General features: G+C 48.5%; 1 protein-coding gene across 9 annotated transcripts in view; it reads right to left on the bottom strand.

Moving 5' to 3' along the window:
• LOC143823922 (protocadherin alpha-C2-like) overlaps positions 1-17,310 on the bottom strand; it is a 258,537-nt gene that overhangs the window by 90,382 nt on the left and 150,845 nt on the right. The window contains exon 1 of one of the 9 annotated variants that reach the window (XM_077310660.1): positions 1,301-4,787. The exons of 7 other annotated variants lie outside the window; for them this stretch is intronic. In XM_077310660.1, the coding sequence (XP_077166775.1) occupies positions 1,301-3,820 (2,520 nt within the window). In that variant the 5' untranslated portion in view covers positions 3,821-4,787. Of the gene's footprint in view, positions 1-1,300; positions 4,788-17,310 lie in introns of those variants that run through there. One more of the 9 variants, XM_077310656.1, reaches the window with a different exon arrangement.

Raw genomic sequence — 17,310 nt, 5'->3', positions numbered from 1 at the left:
TGCCTAGCAAAATGCACAGAAATATATTTCTTGTTCACATCCAGAAGCCGTCATAGGTATGTCTAAAGGCTTATTTGTAAACCTAAGTCCTGACTTTAGTGTTCAGACCACACACCCGCCTCTGTGCATACGCATAGAATGAGTTAAAAGGAGGAAAGCCGTATATCCAGTGCATCACTATAGAAAAATAATGAAGTGTTCTATGCTGCAGCATTTACTGAAAGGACTATGATTAACGTTCCAGTCCCAGGTAGACACTGGCCCACTTTCAGCCACAAGCAGCAGGGAATAGGCTGCTTAGACTGCAAGAGCACAGGCAATCAAAGGACCGAGATATGCCTCTCATTGGGCTCCCAGAGAAAGGAAAGAAACAGAAAAGAAGGGGCAGAAGGAGGAGGAGTGTCTGTGTGAGCAGCAGAAACAACACTGTGCATATGCCTTTTGCCTAAAAACCACATCACTATAATAAAGTCAAATATCTTATTAGCGTGGGAATGGAACAGAAGATTTATTTCCTCCTGAACAAATTGAGAATCCAGCGGCACCTTTAAGACCAACAAAGTTTTATTCAAGGGATGAGCTTTCATGTGCACACACACTTCCTTTATTCCTTGAATAAAACTTGGTTGGTCTTAAAGGTGCCACTGGACTCTCAATTTGTTCTGCTGCTTCAGACCAACACGGCTGCCCACTTGAATTTATTTCCACCTGTTACTCAATGGAGGTAGATCAAGGTGGGTGGAGGGGTAGCCATGTTAGACTATCCGTAGAAGTAGAAAAGAGCAAGAGTCCAGGGGCACCTTAAAGACTAGCAAGATTTGTAGCAGGATATGAGATTTGTGTCTGAAGAAGTGAGTGGGGACTCATGAAAGTTCATACCCTGCCGTCAATTTTGTCAGTCTTTAAGGTGCTCCTAGAATCTTGCCCTTTTCTACTGTGACTCAATGAAAAGTGTATCCGTTCCCAGCCTAACTTGTCTTTGGGATCCCCTCGGACCTCAGCGCAAATGTTCTAACATTCATATAATGTTGTCTTAACTGTGTAATCTGCCGGATTGAACCTACCGCAAAGGTGGCAGGATAAACTAATCTTAACCTGATTTTAAGATTAGGACGAGACCTTTTAAATGCCTTCTGCACAGCAAAACCCAAGTGACTTTGCCAGCCGGAGAGGAAAGCCCCAGGCTTTTCACACACTCCAGCATCTCGTCACGGGCCAACCCCGAACATTGAACCGGTTACATCTCAAAGCGACCACATTCAGAATATGCCCAAGACACCTATGATGATGCAGCCCTCACCTCACTTGGAGTAATGGGCTCGCTTTTCAGTATGATCAGGTTTTGCGAGGTCTGCCCACTCTGCCCGGTCAGATGCCTGTCCGTCAGCACGGCTTGGGAAGCATGCCCTATCGGACCGCCGGTGTTGTAGAACATGAAGGTGTCGCTGCCGGAGCCAGCTGTCAGACAAGCTTTGTAGCAGTAAGTCTTGGAAAGGGATCCGTTTCCTCGCACCTCAATGAAATGGGGCTGCACTTTCAGGCCCTGGGGCAATCGGGCATCCAGGTTGTTGTTTGCCTGCTTGTACTTTTCCACAGGGCACCTTTCTCGGGAGGCCCCACAGAATCCTCCGCAGCAGGAGTGGCCACGCACGCTGCATCCGTAGCACTTTATCACCACCAGGACCACAATAGTCAAGAGAAATATAAAGGAGACGGAACTCAATGCGACGATGAGATAAACGGTGATTTCTGAGTAATGCCTGGAATCCTTGATGTGCCTCCTGGTATCAGGAATCATTCGGGAAACTCTGTCCACCACAGCAACAATTACAGACACGGAAGAAGAAAGCGGAGGATCTCCGTTGTCTCTCACCTCGATGGTCAAGTTGATGGTGGCCAGGCTGTCCTCCCCCAGTCTGCGAGTCGTCCTGATTTCCCCGCTGTGAACATCCACCCGAAAGAGGTCTGGAGCCGAGGCCTGCGCAAGGTGGAAGAACAGCCATGCGTTCTGCCCAGAGTCGGCATCCAGGGCTATGACTTTTGTCACCAAGTACCCCGCAGTGGCTGAGCGAGGGATCATCTCCACGGCTGCCGAGCCGTTGACTGAGGTCGGGTACAGAATCTGGGGTGGGTGGTCGTTCTGATCCACCACGTAGATATGAACAGGGACCGTGCTGCTGAGAGTCGGCACCCCAGAATCCTGGGCCTTCACCACAATTCGGAACTCCCGCAACTTTTCATAGTCAAAGGAGCTGACGGCATAAAGGTTGCCGGTGGCAGACTGAATGGAGACGTAGGAGGTGACGGGCAGCCCTTCAATCTCTCCATTCAGCAGAGAGTAGGAGACAGAAGCGTTTTCTTCAGCATCTGGGTCAATGGCCTTGGTGGTACAGAGGGAGGCGCCAGGAGCATTATTTTCAGGGATGTAAACAGAGTAAGTGGGCTCTTCAAAGCGGGGAGGGTTGTCGTTGACATCAGAGATGTCCACCTGGATGACTCTGTGGGAAGTCAGGGGAGGGACCCCAGCGTCTGTAGCCGTGATGGTGATGTTGTAGGAGGGGGCCCGTTCCCGATCAAGGTGGCCCACCGTGACCAGGGTGTAAGAATTTTTGAAGGAGTTGAGTTTGAAAGGCAGGAGGGCAGGAGAGCTGAGAGTGACCTGCCCGTTCTGACCAGAGTCCTGGTCAGTGACACTCATTAAGGCCACCACGGTGTCAGGAGGGGTGTCCTCAGGCACGGGGTTGTAGAGGGTGGTCAGGACCACCTTGGGGGCATTATCGTTGACGTCCACCATGTCCACCAGCACTTTGCAGTGTCCAGACATGGGGACCGAGCCCCTGTCTGTGGCTTGTGCGTAGATCTCATAGGAGGAAGCCGCCTCGTAGTCCAAGGTGCCGTTAACCCTCACCTCTCCGGATCCCGGGTCGATGGTGAACAGCCGGCGCACTTGCTGCGGGGTGTAGCTGCTGAAGGCATAGAGGACCTCTCCGTTAGAGCCGTCGTCGGGGTCGGAGGCGTTGAGGGTCACCACCAGCGTGCCCGGGGCGGAGTTTTCCAGCAGCGTGGCGGTGTAAGTACTGCAGTCGAACTGCGGGGGGTTGTCGTTAGTGTCCAAGACCCGCACGGAGATGCGGGCCGTGGCCGACTTAGGCGGCTGGCCGCCGTCGAGGGCCGTGAGCACCAGTTGCTGGAAGGGGCTCTGCTCGCGGTCGAGGGGCTGGAGCAGCACCAGCTCCAGGAGTTTGCTGCCGCGCTCGAAGCCGCGGCGGTCCAGGGCGAAGTGCCGGTTGGGGCTGAGCTGGTAGGTTTGCACGGCGTTGCTGCCCACGTCCGGGTCCTGCGCGCCCTCGACGGGGAAGCGGGCGCCCGGCACGGCCGACTCGCTGAGCTCCAGGCGGGCCTCCGGGCTGGGGAAGCGCGGCGCGTTGTCGTTGATGTCCAGCACCTCCACCTCCAGGTCGTGCACTTCCACCGGCTGCTCGATGACCAGCTCCAGGCTGAGGGAGCAGGCCGGGCTGAGCGGGCACAGCGCCTCCCGGTCCATGCGCTCCTTCACCAGCAGCAAGCCGCGGGCCAGATCCAGCGCCAGGTACGGCCGGCCGCTGCCCGAGCTCAGGCGGGCGCCCCGCGAGGCCAGGCGGCGCGGCTCCAGGGCCAGGTCGGCCGCCACGTTGCCCACCACGGCGCCCCGCGGCAGCTCCTCCTGCACGGCGTAGCGCAGCTGCCCCCCGACGGGCCCCGGCCGCGGGGCCAGCCAGGCCAGCAGCAGCGGCAGCAGACAGCCGAGCGCCCGGGGACCGCCGCCGGCCGGCGCCTTCATGGCCGGGGGGCGCACAGGAGCCCCGGCCCCGACGGCCAGAGACGCGCGCAGCCGCCCGCCAGCCCCGCGGGGCGCATGGAGTCCCTGGAGGAGCCGCCGCCGCCGCCGCCCAGCCGGCTCATGCCTCCTCCTGCCCGGGGCGGGCTCGGCGGCCTCGCTGCCTTCTCCTCCGCCTCCTCCCCCGGCGGCTGACGCGGTCGCTCCCCTCCTGCCGCCGCCGCCGCTCTTCCTGCCGGGCGTGCGCGCTGGGAGGGGCACGCGGAGCTGCGGCCGGGCTGCCTTTCAGCACCTGAGCTCTGGACAGCGACCCGGGCCGACCGCAGCGCAGCAGGCGACAGAGTGGCAATCCCGCCTCGTCTTCGGGGGTCCCAGAGAAGCCGGGGAAGGGGGCTCGGTCGGGGTCTCTCCCGCTGAGCTCGGCCTCTTCCCCGTCCAGCAGGCAGGCAGGCAGGCCGGCGGAGTCGTCCGTGGTGCGCTCGGGGGAGGCCCTGGCGCCAGAGGGAACTAGGAGCCCCGTAGGAAAGCGGCAAACGCGGCTCTGAACGGGCGCTCGGATGTTAGGGAGGCAAACAACAAACAACAAAAAGTCCCCGAGAAAAAAAGTGCGCAAAAACCGCGGGGCGGGGGGGGGGAGGCTCTGGAGCTGTTTTATCTGGAGCTGTTTTATCTAGAAGGCTTCTCGATAAGGTTTCAGCAGAAAGGAGAAAGAATCGCCGCGGCCTTGTAAAATATCGGCCATCAAGACGTCCAGGGCAGCGTGCCAGTTTCAGGCGTGCCAGGAAAAGTCTGCTGGAGGGAGAAGCGCTCACGGTCCCTCTGCCCAGGTAGCCCGGAGATGCGGGAGGGGGCGGGGCGGGGCGGGGCGCTGCACAGCCGCGTCAGAGTCCTCGGAAGGCTTCTCGGGAAGTGCTGGTGGCCATAATCGATGGTGCTGAGTCACGCTAGTCATGCTTTTATCCTTTGCCTTTGCATTAAGGCTCCCTGCGGTGCCTCCTCTCCCTAGAGAGCCCCAGAAATGTCTTTTTCAGGGGCTCCTTGCCCTCACCTTCCTTTGCCAATATCTTCAGGTCCCACATTTCAAAAAGAACTTTATTAGGGATTAAAAATGAATGTAAGAAACAATACCAACAGGATATAAATGTTGGTGAACTTGGCAATTCACTTTCCTGAATTATAGGTCGTTTCCATGGTTGATGGGTGCCAAGACTTCTAAAATCACAAGCTGCATAATATTAATAATGGTTCGTAATGTTTCGGTAACAAATCAATGCAAATTTGGAAACTAGGAAATAACAGGCACTTATCCAATGCTTGCCAAGTTTGTTTTGTTTTATTTATTTATTTATAGCCTACCTCTCTTGAACGATTTGAGGGGTGTTACATCAACAAACCCCATTAATACCCTCCCCCATAAAAAACCTCATAACCCCGGCAAATGAGACAGCTAGAAACTTCCCTCTATTCACAGCCAACCCACGGGGGAGGCCGCTTGATGGTATGGTGTAGCCTGTGGGGTGACCCTAGTTCTTAATCCTGTCCTCAACCAAAGACCTGGCAGAAGAGCTCCGTTTTTCAGGCCCTGCAGAACTTTGACAGCTCTATCAGGGCCCTCAGCTCTCCAAGGAGCTCATTCCACCTGGTCCGGGCCAGGACTGAAGAAGCCCTGGCCCAAGTCAAGACCAGGCATATTACTCTAGGGCAGGGGTAGTCAAACTGTGGCCATCCAGATGTCCATGGACTACAATTCCCATGAGCCCCTGCCAGCATTCGCTGGCAGGGGCTCATGGGAATTGTAGTCCATGGACATCTGGAGGGCCGCAGATTGACTACCCCTGCTCTAGGGCCATGGGCCTCTAACAGATTAGCACCTGCAGAGCAGAGTGCCCTGCAGGAAGCATAGGGAGACCAGTGGTCACTCAGATAGACAAGCTTGGAACTGTCACCCACAATCTACAGACCAAAATACTGTAACCATCGAAGGCAGAAACACAACTGCCCCCAAACCTGTGCCCTGATCCGCATGTATCTTGAGGCTTCCTTCCTCCAGTTTCTCCTTCTGTCTGAGTTTGTAGGGAGTCGATCCTTGTCGCAGAGTCAGTGAGCCAGACCTTGAAATGCACACATTTCTAAGCTGACTATCATAACAAATAGTTTCACATTTTTCTTTGATCTCATAGAACCTGTATGTTGTTTAATCTCCATGAAATAAACCGTAAAGTGCAACAGCTTGCTGGACTAATTCAGGCTAGACCTAATATAAACATTCAGTAAAATATAATAAAGGTAATGGTATCCCCAGTGCAAGCACCGAGTCATGTCTGACCCTTGGGGTGACGCCCTCTAGCGTTTTCTTGGCAGACTCAATACGGGGTGGTTTGCCAGTGCCTTCCCCAGTCATTACTGTTTACCCCCCAGCAAGCTGGGTCCTCATTTTACCGACCTCGGAAGGATGGAAGGCTGAGTCAACCTTGAGCCAGCTGCTGGGATTGAACTTCCAGCCTCATGGGCAAAGCTTTCAGACGGCTGCCTTACCACTCTGCGCCACAAGAGGCTCATAAAAATATAATAGATTATTACTATTTATACTTCTTTCCTGCCCTATCTCATGCAACTCAGGGTGGATTCCATAAATCACATCAAGGTAAATCATAGCACTAAAATACAAATTATTAGATTAAATACAGGAAAATGTAAAACAAATTCAATTGCCTATCTGCTAGATCTCAGCATACTAGAAAAGGAAGAGAGAAAAGCGGATGTACTCATTTCGAAGTCAAAAGTTTACATCAGAAAAGGATGGAACTAATACATTTTGAAAGTTAAGTAAAATATTAATAAGCCCACTATCAAAATTAGATCAGCCCTCTGGGCCTACTTAGGAGAGTTTCAAGGCCCGGCCACAATATTTTAGTGCTCATGAGATTGAATTTTGCTAAAGAGGCTGCCTGGGTTCTTACTGGGGTTGTAAAAGCAGTGACTGGCCTCTACCAATTCAGTCTGTAAGTTGAAGTTCTCATGCTTGCTCTTCCAGACCAAACAATCCCTTCCACCAGGAAACCAGCAGGTCAGAAGGAAGGGTGTGAGCAATAACTGTCCCTTGACACCTACTTTTCTGGGGCCTTATTTCATTTTGTGAAGAAATATTAATTGGTGTGGGCTTCAACTTGCAGTTGAGCTGGTACAGCTCAGCCTATATCACACATGTACAGCTGTTTTTTTGCTCAGCCAGTGAACTTCATGCTGTAGACTCGAAATCACAATGGAGAAACAAGGGCATTTAAAAAAAACCCTCCTGAACAATTCAAGTCTTCCCTTGCATGGAATTTCACTGCAGAGTAAATTTTCTAAAGATTTCAGTTCTTCCCTCCTGAACTGATGGATGTTTCATGTTTGGGTTCAGTCTCAGCCATTTCTTTTCCTGCTTCAGTCCTCTTTTCTGCCTGACTTCCTTGGCTACATATTCTTCCCTTGTTTGAAGCTCGGAGTTTTCTTTAGGCACAGCCTTCCCAAACTGATCGATGTTCTAATCTATCATTGCATCCAGGCTGCCTTAATGTAAATCAGATCTCATCTGTTATGTAAATCTCATTTGTCCAAACTTTGTTTGTTGCACTCTATATGTCAGGAGCCATGATTCTTCTGAGATGTTTGGCCTTGAAAAGCTGCCAAATAACCAATCAGAAGAATGCAGCATAAATCATGTCTGTTTGGGACTTTTCTTTAAATGGGTCATTTCCGTTGTTGCAGGTATTAGTATGCAAAACAGCCCTTATCCAAAAACCGCCCTTCCTGTCCAGTGTGCACTAGAGACTGCTGGATGAGATTTGGATTTAGGTGACTTTGCAGGCTAAGGCTGCAGGGGGGAGTCAGTGGGATTTCATGCCAGTTGTCCAAACTGCACAGAACAGTTTGGACAACTGGCATGAAAATACCATGTGGTTTTGTAGTCCAACTAGCTAGATTAAAAATCTATCTAGTTCCCATTTGGAGAAAAAGAAGCAGAAGCAGAAGAGCTGGTTTTTAATACCCCAGTTTTCACTATCCAAAGGAGTCCCAAAGCAGTTTACAAACACCTTTCCCTTCATCTCCTCATAACAGACACCCTGTGAGGTAGGTGGGGCTGAGAGAGCTCTAACAGAACTGCTCTGCTCTGCAAGAATAGCCCTGTGACTAGCCCAAGGTCACCCAGCTGGCTGCATGTGGAGGAGTGGGGAATCAAATCCCATTCTCTAGATTAGAGTCTGCCACTCTTAACCACTACACTATACTGGCTTGTACTTGGAAAGTACTACTTTAAACTGCAGACTGAGAGCCACATAATTGAGTTCTCAAAGAAAATCTTTTCTTTTGTTGTGTGTGTTTTAAATTGCTAGTCCTTTCTGAGGGCAGAAAGGTGGGATATGAAATTTGTAAATGAAATTTGTATGGCTATGGCGGGGTCAAAATATAGACAAAATTGAAGCTGAATCAAAGCACGAAAAAGGTAAGGACGGGTGGCCAAAGGGGCAAGGACACTCAGTGAAGAGGAGCTTCAACCCCTCCAAGCCACACAGCCATGGCAGGTAGTTGGAATCAACATTGCACCTGGAAAGGGGGCTGCCTAAGGCAACAGTTCACTTTGTGGATCCTCAGACATGTCTTAATGCTCTTTCTGATATAATTTAAGGTTATAAGCCTTATTTATTTATTAATACAATTTTATGGAACTCAAGGTGATTACATTGTTCTCCTCTCCTACATTTTATCTTCATAACAATCCTGTCAAGTGTGTTACGAATACTGTGTGTGTGTTTGAGGGAGGGAGGGAAGAAGAGCTGGTTCTTATATGCTGCTTTTCTCTACCCGAAGGAGGCTCAAAGCGGCTTACAGTCGCCTTCCCATTCCTCTCCCCACAACAGACACCCTGTGGGGTGGGTGAGGCTGAGAGAGCCCTGATATCACTGCCCGGTCAGAACAGTTTTATCAGTGCCGTGGCGAGCCCAAGGCCACCCAGCTGGTTGCATGTGGGGGAGTGCAGAATCGAATCCAGGATGACTGTTTGGGATGACATATGCCAAAGAACTCCCTTGCTTAAAGAGAATACCAAACCAGACTGCTGGTCCATCAATGTCAGTCTACTAATGCTAGCAGTGGCTATCCAGGATCTTTCACATTACCTGCTACCTGATCCTTTTAGCTGGATATTCTAGGGATCAAACCTGCAACCTTCTGCATGCCAAGTAGATTCTCCCCCATTCAGCCACAACATTTGTCTTGCAGTCTCAGAAAACATGGGAAACAAATGAGATCTATGTAAGGAGAGCTAACAGAGAAGGTGGTGTGATCAGAGTGTGGATAAAAGCACAGAGCACTCCTGGGAAAATGCCTGTGAACCAGCCTTGGCAGAAAGTGCTGCCTTCTAGCCTCCTCTGTAGAATTTCTCTCAGTTTTTGGGGATACACAGAATAGACTAGATTCCTACAACAGAATTCATCACACAGGAATGTGGGGTTCCTCCAAAGTGGCATTTCTGGAATGTGGGCATCAAAAAGAAGTAATGCTTTTTAAATACTAAAAATCCTACCAAAATGGTATTTTTAATTTGCTTTGTTTATTATACTTGAACATAACTTTAATTCTGAGCAGCATTTTTTAAAAATGAAATATACCTTAATGCTGAACACTAGGCCAGAAAACAATGGGTTTGTATTTAATTTTTTTAATAAAAAAGAAAATATTTTATACAAAACAACTATGGTTTTAAAAGCAAAATCTGAAAAGGTTGCTAATATAAAACTGAAGTGAAATTTGGACAGATTTCAAACATGCCAAATTGCATTCCAGATGTTTTCTTGGAGCAGAAGTGCCAGTGCAAGACTGACGCATGGGAGAGCAGCCTTAAGAAAATCTGTATTCACCTCCTCCTACATTTCAGTAAAATTGGGGCAATTAACTCTGTAAGAATAAATGCAGAGTTAATATTTAAAACTCAATTCAAGCAGCAAATAGCCTGACCCACTAATCCTGGACCCTCAATTCTGTTCCCTGGCTTCACAGTAGAATCCTATGCATTGCTAACCCAGTTTACAGCCATTTAAATCATTTGGTTTAAACTGTAATAACTGCGCACAGGATGGCACTAAACCCTGAAACCACGCCACCAGATGTGGCACTCTGATTGTCATCCTCAGTCTTGAACCATCAAAGCCCGTTTCTATGCCAACTGTTGGCTCTGCCCAATTCTTGCACCATGTGGTTTGGCTCAGGACAAGGACCTTGGACTTGACCCTACGCAGCTAAGATGCTAGGGAAGCATCTTATACAGTCAAATGCTTGCCCTGTTATACACAGACTTGGGCAAAGCATCATATTTCCTGTGGAAAAGTAGTCCTGTCAGCTTAGAAGAAAAGTCTTCCCTTGCTCTTCAGAGGGGACAAAAAAGAAAAAAGAACCACTATGGTTTGAGACCTACTTTCTGCAGATGAGCAAGTCTGTAGAAATGTCCCCGATGCCCAAGAAGAACATGTTACTAAGGGGAGCACAAGGGCAGAGAAGCACCTTTTTCCTGACATCAACAAAAGAAAGAGATCTGCAGCGCCTGTTCAGTCAACAGAGAAAGAAGGGACACCAGAGAGTTTAATCAATTATTCACAGCTGCCACAACTTGCAAGCAAAGAATCTGAACCTCAGTAACCAGAACCACCAAGGTCAAGGAGTGGAGGGATACGCTTGGTACTTACCACGCAGCAGTCAGAGCTCTACATTAATATAGAAAGAAAATGAGTTTTTTATAAACTATTTATCATATTGCATTTGTAGTGCAGCCATGAGATCTAAGGACTGTCTGGCAGCCAGGAAAGGGACATTGGGAGGTGGTTTGCCATCGCCTGACTCTATATTCGCATCCCGAGTATTCCTTGGAGGAACTATTTCACAAATCCTTGGAGGTCTCCCATCTAAATATTAACCAAGGTCAGCCCTGCTTAGCTTCTAAGATATGACAGCTTAGGACTTGCCTGGGCTATCCAAGTCAGGGCAATAAGTTTGTGTACTGAGCATAAGGAAGGGTCCTAAGGGATCACATTGGGAGTCCATCTTGACCAGCAGCAGTATCCAGCCAGATTCCTCCAGGAAGCTCATTAATGAACGTGGCAGCTGACTCCCCTTCCCTCCAACACACACATTGATTTCTCCTCCCAAGAAACTGCAGTTCAGAGGTATATTGTCTTCAAACTCAGAAGTTTCATTGAGCTATAGCAGGGGTAGTCAAACTGCGGCCCTCCAGCAAACACTGGTCATGGGAATTGTAGTACATGGACATCTGGAGGGCTGCATTTTGACTACCCCTGAGCTATAGACAACAAGCACAAGTAGACTCGTCATGTGTTGGTCTAAATCCCTTTTAAAGCCATCTAATCCAGTTGCTTTCACTATGTGCCTGACCAGGAAGGCTATCATGATGTAGTGGTTAGATTACTTGATAAGGACCTAGGAAGGTTTGCCAGGCCTTCTGCTATGGCTATAGGTTTCCCAGCCATGAGATCATGGCGCCCCGCATGCCTTATCCCCAAGCTCCCACCACTTGCCAGCCTGGCAGCCCTAAATCGGGGGAAGCCAAGTTCACATTCCCACACCGCCATGAAATCTGCTGAGTGACCTTAGTCTCATCATTCTCTCCCAGTCTAACTTCCTTCACAGTAGTATTGCTGTGAGGCACTAGGCATGACAACTGGTACCTTACCTCTCGGCACCCAACGTAGACACTCTGTACCACGCAATGGTCACCTCCAGGCTACACTTATGAACTCTACATATGGTTGCCCTTGAAAATGCTCTGAAAGCTCCAGCTGGTCCAGAACACAGCAGACCAGGTCTTCACTGGGATCCAGTGGAGAGCACATTTCACATCTGTGCTCTCCCAGCTGCACTGGCTCCTGATTCGAGACCAAATCAGAGTCAAGGTTTTGATTCTTACTTTCAGCATTTATTTTGAAACTTCATGAAGATGCTGACCTCTCTGCTCAAGAACCCACCCAACCTTCACATGTAAATTTGTATTGGAATAAAAAAAAATATTTTGTTGAGTATTTTACCTGCAGGTTTTCCTAGGCAAGGGGCAGGATTCTCTTTTCATGCAACAACAACAGCAAGACTTATTATTGCTTCTGGCTGGAAGCAAAAATAGGAGCCACACATGGATGCAGGGTATGAAATTTTTTTTTAGCCAAGGCACCTAATTATACCACAAAAATATGGTGTCAACAATAACAGGTAAGTGGGACCCTCACTCGAGTATAAGCCTAAGGGGGCTTTTTTTCAGCATAAACAAATGTGCTGAAAAAGTAGGCTTATACTCAAGTATATAAGTATATATAAAGAAGAAGAAGAAGAAGAAAAAGAGTTGGTTCTTATATGCCACTTTTCCCTACCCGAAGGAGGCTCAAGGCGGCTTACAGTCACCTTCCCGTTCCTCTCCCCACAACAGACACCCTGTGGGGTGGGTGAGGCTGAGAGAGCGCTGATATCACTGCTCGGTCAGAACAGTAAACCCACCCAACCTTGACTGATTAAACATGAAATAACTCATTAAAACTGCCCATCAAGTTCCAGCAATACAGAAGAAGGAGAAAAAAATATCCATAGATAGAAACAACTTTTTTTTACAGTCCTGGCACTTCATATCTTGAGGGCCTCTGGCAGAACTACAAACAAACTGGGCTAGACTGAGTTCCCTAAACATATGGCTAACAGCTTTATGAAGATTAATCTTTAACAGCCAGGGATTTGACCCTGTCCATATTTGAAAAATCCACAAAACGGGTTCATTTTCAGCTTCCGTTTGTACTTTGGCAAGCCCCCCCCCCCAAGATTGCAGGAAGCAAGGGTAACAATGCTCACAGACATTGCCAAAAAATGTACAAACAGTCTGCCCTAAAAGGTAGAAATGGATCCACCAACACAACCCTCAGTCTGCCTCCACCTCACCTTATGCTTCAGATGGGTGGCAGGTGGGTTGTCGGATGCTTGGGATAGGGCACTAAACCCTATTGGGAATTCCCCAAAAGCACCCCGAGGAAAAGAAACCACATTGTCAGGGTTCCAGATAGCAAATGTGGTGTAGAAGTTAGAGTACCAGGAAAGGTTTCAGAAGCTACGAGGATCTGGTTCAAATCCCTACTCCACCCTGCAAGCACACATATTCTCAGCCTAACCTGCCTCACAGGTCTGATGTAAGGTTGAAATGAGGGAGGGGAGATTTGCTTATTTATGGTTCAATTTATAGTCTGCCCCTCCCCAATGAAGGGCTCGGGGAAGTTTGCAACAGTTGTGTACATTCAAAATTCTAAAACTACAAAAGCATCACAGCCACCACAGTTTAGTTGGTGAATTCAGTGATTATTATGGTGAAATATCCCATATACGGGAAAGTCTCATATAGGGGAGGGAAACATGGAGAGGAGAGGAAGGAAGCCCACAGTATTTGTAAACCAGCCTGATCTCAAGTCCAGGCCTGGCAGAAGAATGCCATTTTACAGGCCCAGCAGAACTTTGACAGTTCTATCAGAGCCCAGATCTCCACTAGCAGCTTGTCTACCAGGGATGGAACAATGTAAGCCCTATGGGGAGACAGGCAAGGTATGAAGTAACATAAAAATTCAATAATCTTTTATGCACACCTGCTTACAGTGCTTCATAGACTAGGTCAGGGGTAGTGAAACTGCGGCCCTCCAGATGTCCGTGGACTACAATTCCCAGGAGCCCCTGCCAGCATTCGCTGGCAGGGGCTCCTGGGAATTGTAGTCCACGGACATCTGGAGGGCCGCAGTTTCACTACCCCTGGACTAGGTGTTGGATAAACCAGATGATATATTTATGTCCCCTTCAGATGATCTAGCAACTAAATATTTCTGCCCCTTAAATCAAGTTTCCAACAGCACTGCCTTTCAAATGTCAGGAGTAAACAAATGCACTTGTTCTCTTCCTGAACCAGCACAAAGTTCCATTTTCATTGCTCCAATCAATGTAATTGATGTATCAGCTTCTAACAAAAAGATGGCACCACGCAATCAACTTTTACTATTGATTCATTTGTACTGCTAACAGAAATGTGAGCTAGAAAAAGAGGAATCAAGATCACAGTGAAAGCTGTGCTGAAGTGGGAAATGGCAAAAATCTATGTTGATGGACCAACAAAAGAGGAAATGGATGGGATGTTGGGAAGTAGGAAATACACAGAAGGAAGGAGGAAGCTAGGAGACAGGAAAAGATTGGGCCAGATCTCTCTCTTTGGGTGTACTTGGAGCCAGCTTGGTTTAGTGGTTAGGAACACCAATTTATAATCTGGTGAACTGGGTTTGATTCCCCACTCCCCCACATGCCACCAGCTGGGCTAGTCGCCGCACTGATAAAGCTGTTCTGACCGAGCAGTAATATCAGGGCTCTCTCAGCGACACCTCCATCGCAGGGTGTCTGTTGTAGGGAGAGGAAAGGGAAGGCAATTGTAAGCCGCTTTGAGACTCCTTCTGGTACAGAAAAGTGGCTTATAAGAACCAACTCTTCTACTACTACTTGTTTAGCCTGAGAAATCACATTAATTTCAGTCTGCAGCTATTAAAACAGGAAAGATCCTTCAATTCCATCAGCAGATGCCAAGACTGAGAGAACGGGAGTCATTCCATGTTGCAGGAGAGGGACCACCCCATCTGATCTGTACTTGCAGTTTGGTGGAGCAGTCCTCAGAGTCAGCAGTCCTCCCCGGGTTATTCAGTGGATTGCAGATTTAGAATGAGTCCAAATCTCTCTTCAGCCCTGAGCTCACCAACATAGCCCCATGGGGAAAAGATGTGTAGAGTGGTCAGTCCCTTAAAGTGAAGGCCAGATTGCCTCTTCACTTCAAGGAGCACATCACAAAAACCTAATCACATCACAACCATCCTAATGCCGTGACCCTTTAATACAGTTCCTCATGTTGTGGTGGACCCCAACCATAAAATGATGCAAGTGTTCTTTCACAGAAATTAAACCAAAACTGACCAATGGTGTGAAGACCCATTGTTCATGATATATATAGATAAATTTCCCGGGGTTTCTCAGTTCAGTTCTTCCTCTTGTCCCACTATGGTGATCTTGCTCTTTTCTGCCTGCAGGAAGAATGGCAACAGTGGCAGCACCCCCGCAACCCCCCCCCCCGGCCAAGCTGCTTGCCCTGCCCGTGGGAAAGGGTTGCTCGACCCCAAAGGGGGTCCCAACCCCCAAGTTGAGAATCACTGATCTAGAGAGATGTTAATTACATGATTGTGGTATAAATATCTACTTGAACAAAATGCTGCCCATCACCAGTATAGGGCTGCCAGGCCCCTTCTGTCCACCTCGGAGGGATGGGGCAGTAGCAATATAGAAGTTACTGACCTTCCTTGTTTTTGGCATGAAAAGAAAATAATATAGCAAAAGTGCTTTAAAACACTAACAAAGAGCACTCTCTACATCCTAAGCATTATTATTACTGCCAAGTGGAGTAATAATAGCATAGAAAAGTTGGAGGAAGGTTTCAGACTTGGCTGAGTGGAGCAGCAGGATACCAGCCAGCTTCTCAGCAAATGCTACAATCTACAATTTCATGCCGCTGTCATGCTCTTTGGTGATGAAACTACACGGAAAATTAGATGTAGTAGTTAGACGAATCAATTGCTATTAACACTTATGTTGAAGAGAAGCCCAACTCTCATGTCCATCTGGGTGAGGACCTAGCAGTGGAGAGCAAGGGATCGATTTCACACATTCTCCCAAAGCCCCAGCTAGACAAAGGGAGCTCAGCTGAAATGCAAATGGGGCAGTGTGGTCTTGCACCTGGTGTTGTCCTAGATGAGGGCTTCTGAATTACTTCTCATTTTGGCAAGACCACTTCTATTCCACAGCTGCACTCTCTGGCCTTGGTCGAACTGGCCTATTTTTGTGTGCTCAGGCACCTCCATTTGTCACAAAAGGGGATCTATTAGATGCTTCTGAATATTTCCCTTTAATTCAGCATATAGTACAACCACAAACAAGTGAGCAGTCTTAAGCCAGTGGCCTGCACTCTTTCTCATAAGGGTACCATGCAGCACTATCAACTGCCACTTTCATAGCTGAAAAGCCCCTTAAGTTCAAGTCTCCCAAGAAAGAGAGGCATATCTAAGGATGTTTCGGGACTATTCCCCACTATAAGGTTCCATCAGTAGGGTTGCCAGCCATCAGTTTCACCAAAGGAAGTGACAGCTTCAGAGGTGGGCTCTATGGAATCATGTATCTGCTGAACTTTCACCTCCCCAAACTCCATACTCTTTAGACTTTGCCCCCAACTTTCCTGCCTGGAACTGGCAACCCCGGCTGAGAGGTGGGAGCCAGAAGATTGGTCCAGACTTGATTCTCAGTTGGCATTCCCCCAAATACCCCCCTTCACTTCTCTCACCTGTGAAAAAAATGCGTTGTTACAGTGAGGATGTTATCTGATCTCATGCCCAGATACTGGAGCCCCAATGCTAACAGGTAAAATACAGCAGAGGTTGCCAACTCCCTAGAGGAAAAGCATTCTGACCTTTCTAATGGAAGCTTAATGGGATCCTACTATCAGGTGAAAGGAACACGGCACTTTTCTCTGGCAACCCTGTGTGCAAGGTGTCTCTGCACAGAAATGTACTACACCCAGCAGAAAGAAACATAGGGCCAGTTACATGGGCACTGTGTCAGCTGCACAAAATGGAAGTTATTGTTGCAAGCTTGGTTGGGTGTGCAATGAAACAGGCATTGAAGTTCTAGCGCAGAGGGAGAGAAAGAAACAGATGGACGCCGCAGGGAATTAACTGAAACACTTTAGGGGTCCAGGCATTCTCCCCTTCTGGGATCTCAGCACCTTTATTTGTAGATAAAGCAAGTTCAACAAACCCACAAACCCACAATAAGTCTCCAGTGTTCTTTCCTCCAGAGGGAAACAAACCCAGGTAAGCTCTGTCTCTAGAAGGTCTAGTCATGAATAGAAGACAGAGATAGGAGGAACATAGAATTCAGAATCTTCAATAATTCAACATTCATTACAGTTGGGAAAAGAACTCCAAAAATGTCTGAAGATTGGGTAGGGATAAATGAAGGATTCATTTGAAATGTGTGGATGGGAAGAAGAGAAGGAGAAGGAGAAGGAGAAGGAGAAGGAGAAGGAGAAGGAGAAGGAGAAGGAGAAGGAGAAGGAGAAGGAGAAGGAGAAGAAGGAGAAGAAGGAGAAGGAGAAGGAGAATGAGAAGGAGGAGAGCTTTTATACCCTACTTTTCTCTTCCCTAAAGAGTCTAAAGCAGTGGTCCCCAACCTTTTTATCACCGGTGACCGGTCAACGCTTGACAATTTTACTGAGGCCCGGGGGGGGGGGGGGGTAGTCTCTTGCTGAGGGACGTCACCACTGCCACCTGAACCCCTGCTCCACTTGCTTTTCTGCCGGTGCCCCTGACTTCCCGGCTGCCCGCTGGGCAGCTGCTAGCAGCAAC

The sequence above is a fragment of the Paroedura picta genome, chromosome 14 (genome assembly GCF_049243985.1).
Source record: "Paroedura picta isolate Pp20150507F chromosome 14, Ppicta_v3.0, whole genome shotgun sequence".
NCBI classification, from domain to species: Eukaryota; Metazoa; Chordata; class Lepidosauria; order Squamata; family Gekkonidae; genus Paroedura; species Paroedura picta.
This window is presented reverse-complemented; position numbering and strand designations above follow the sequence as displayed.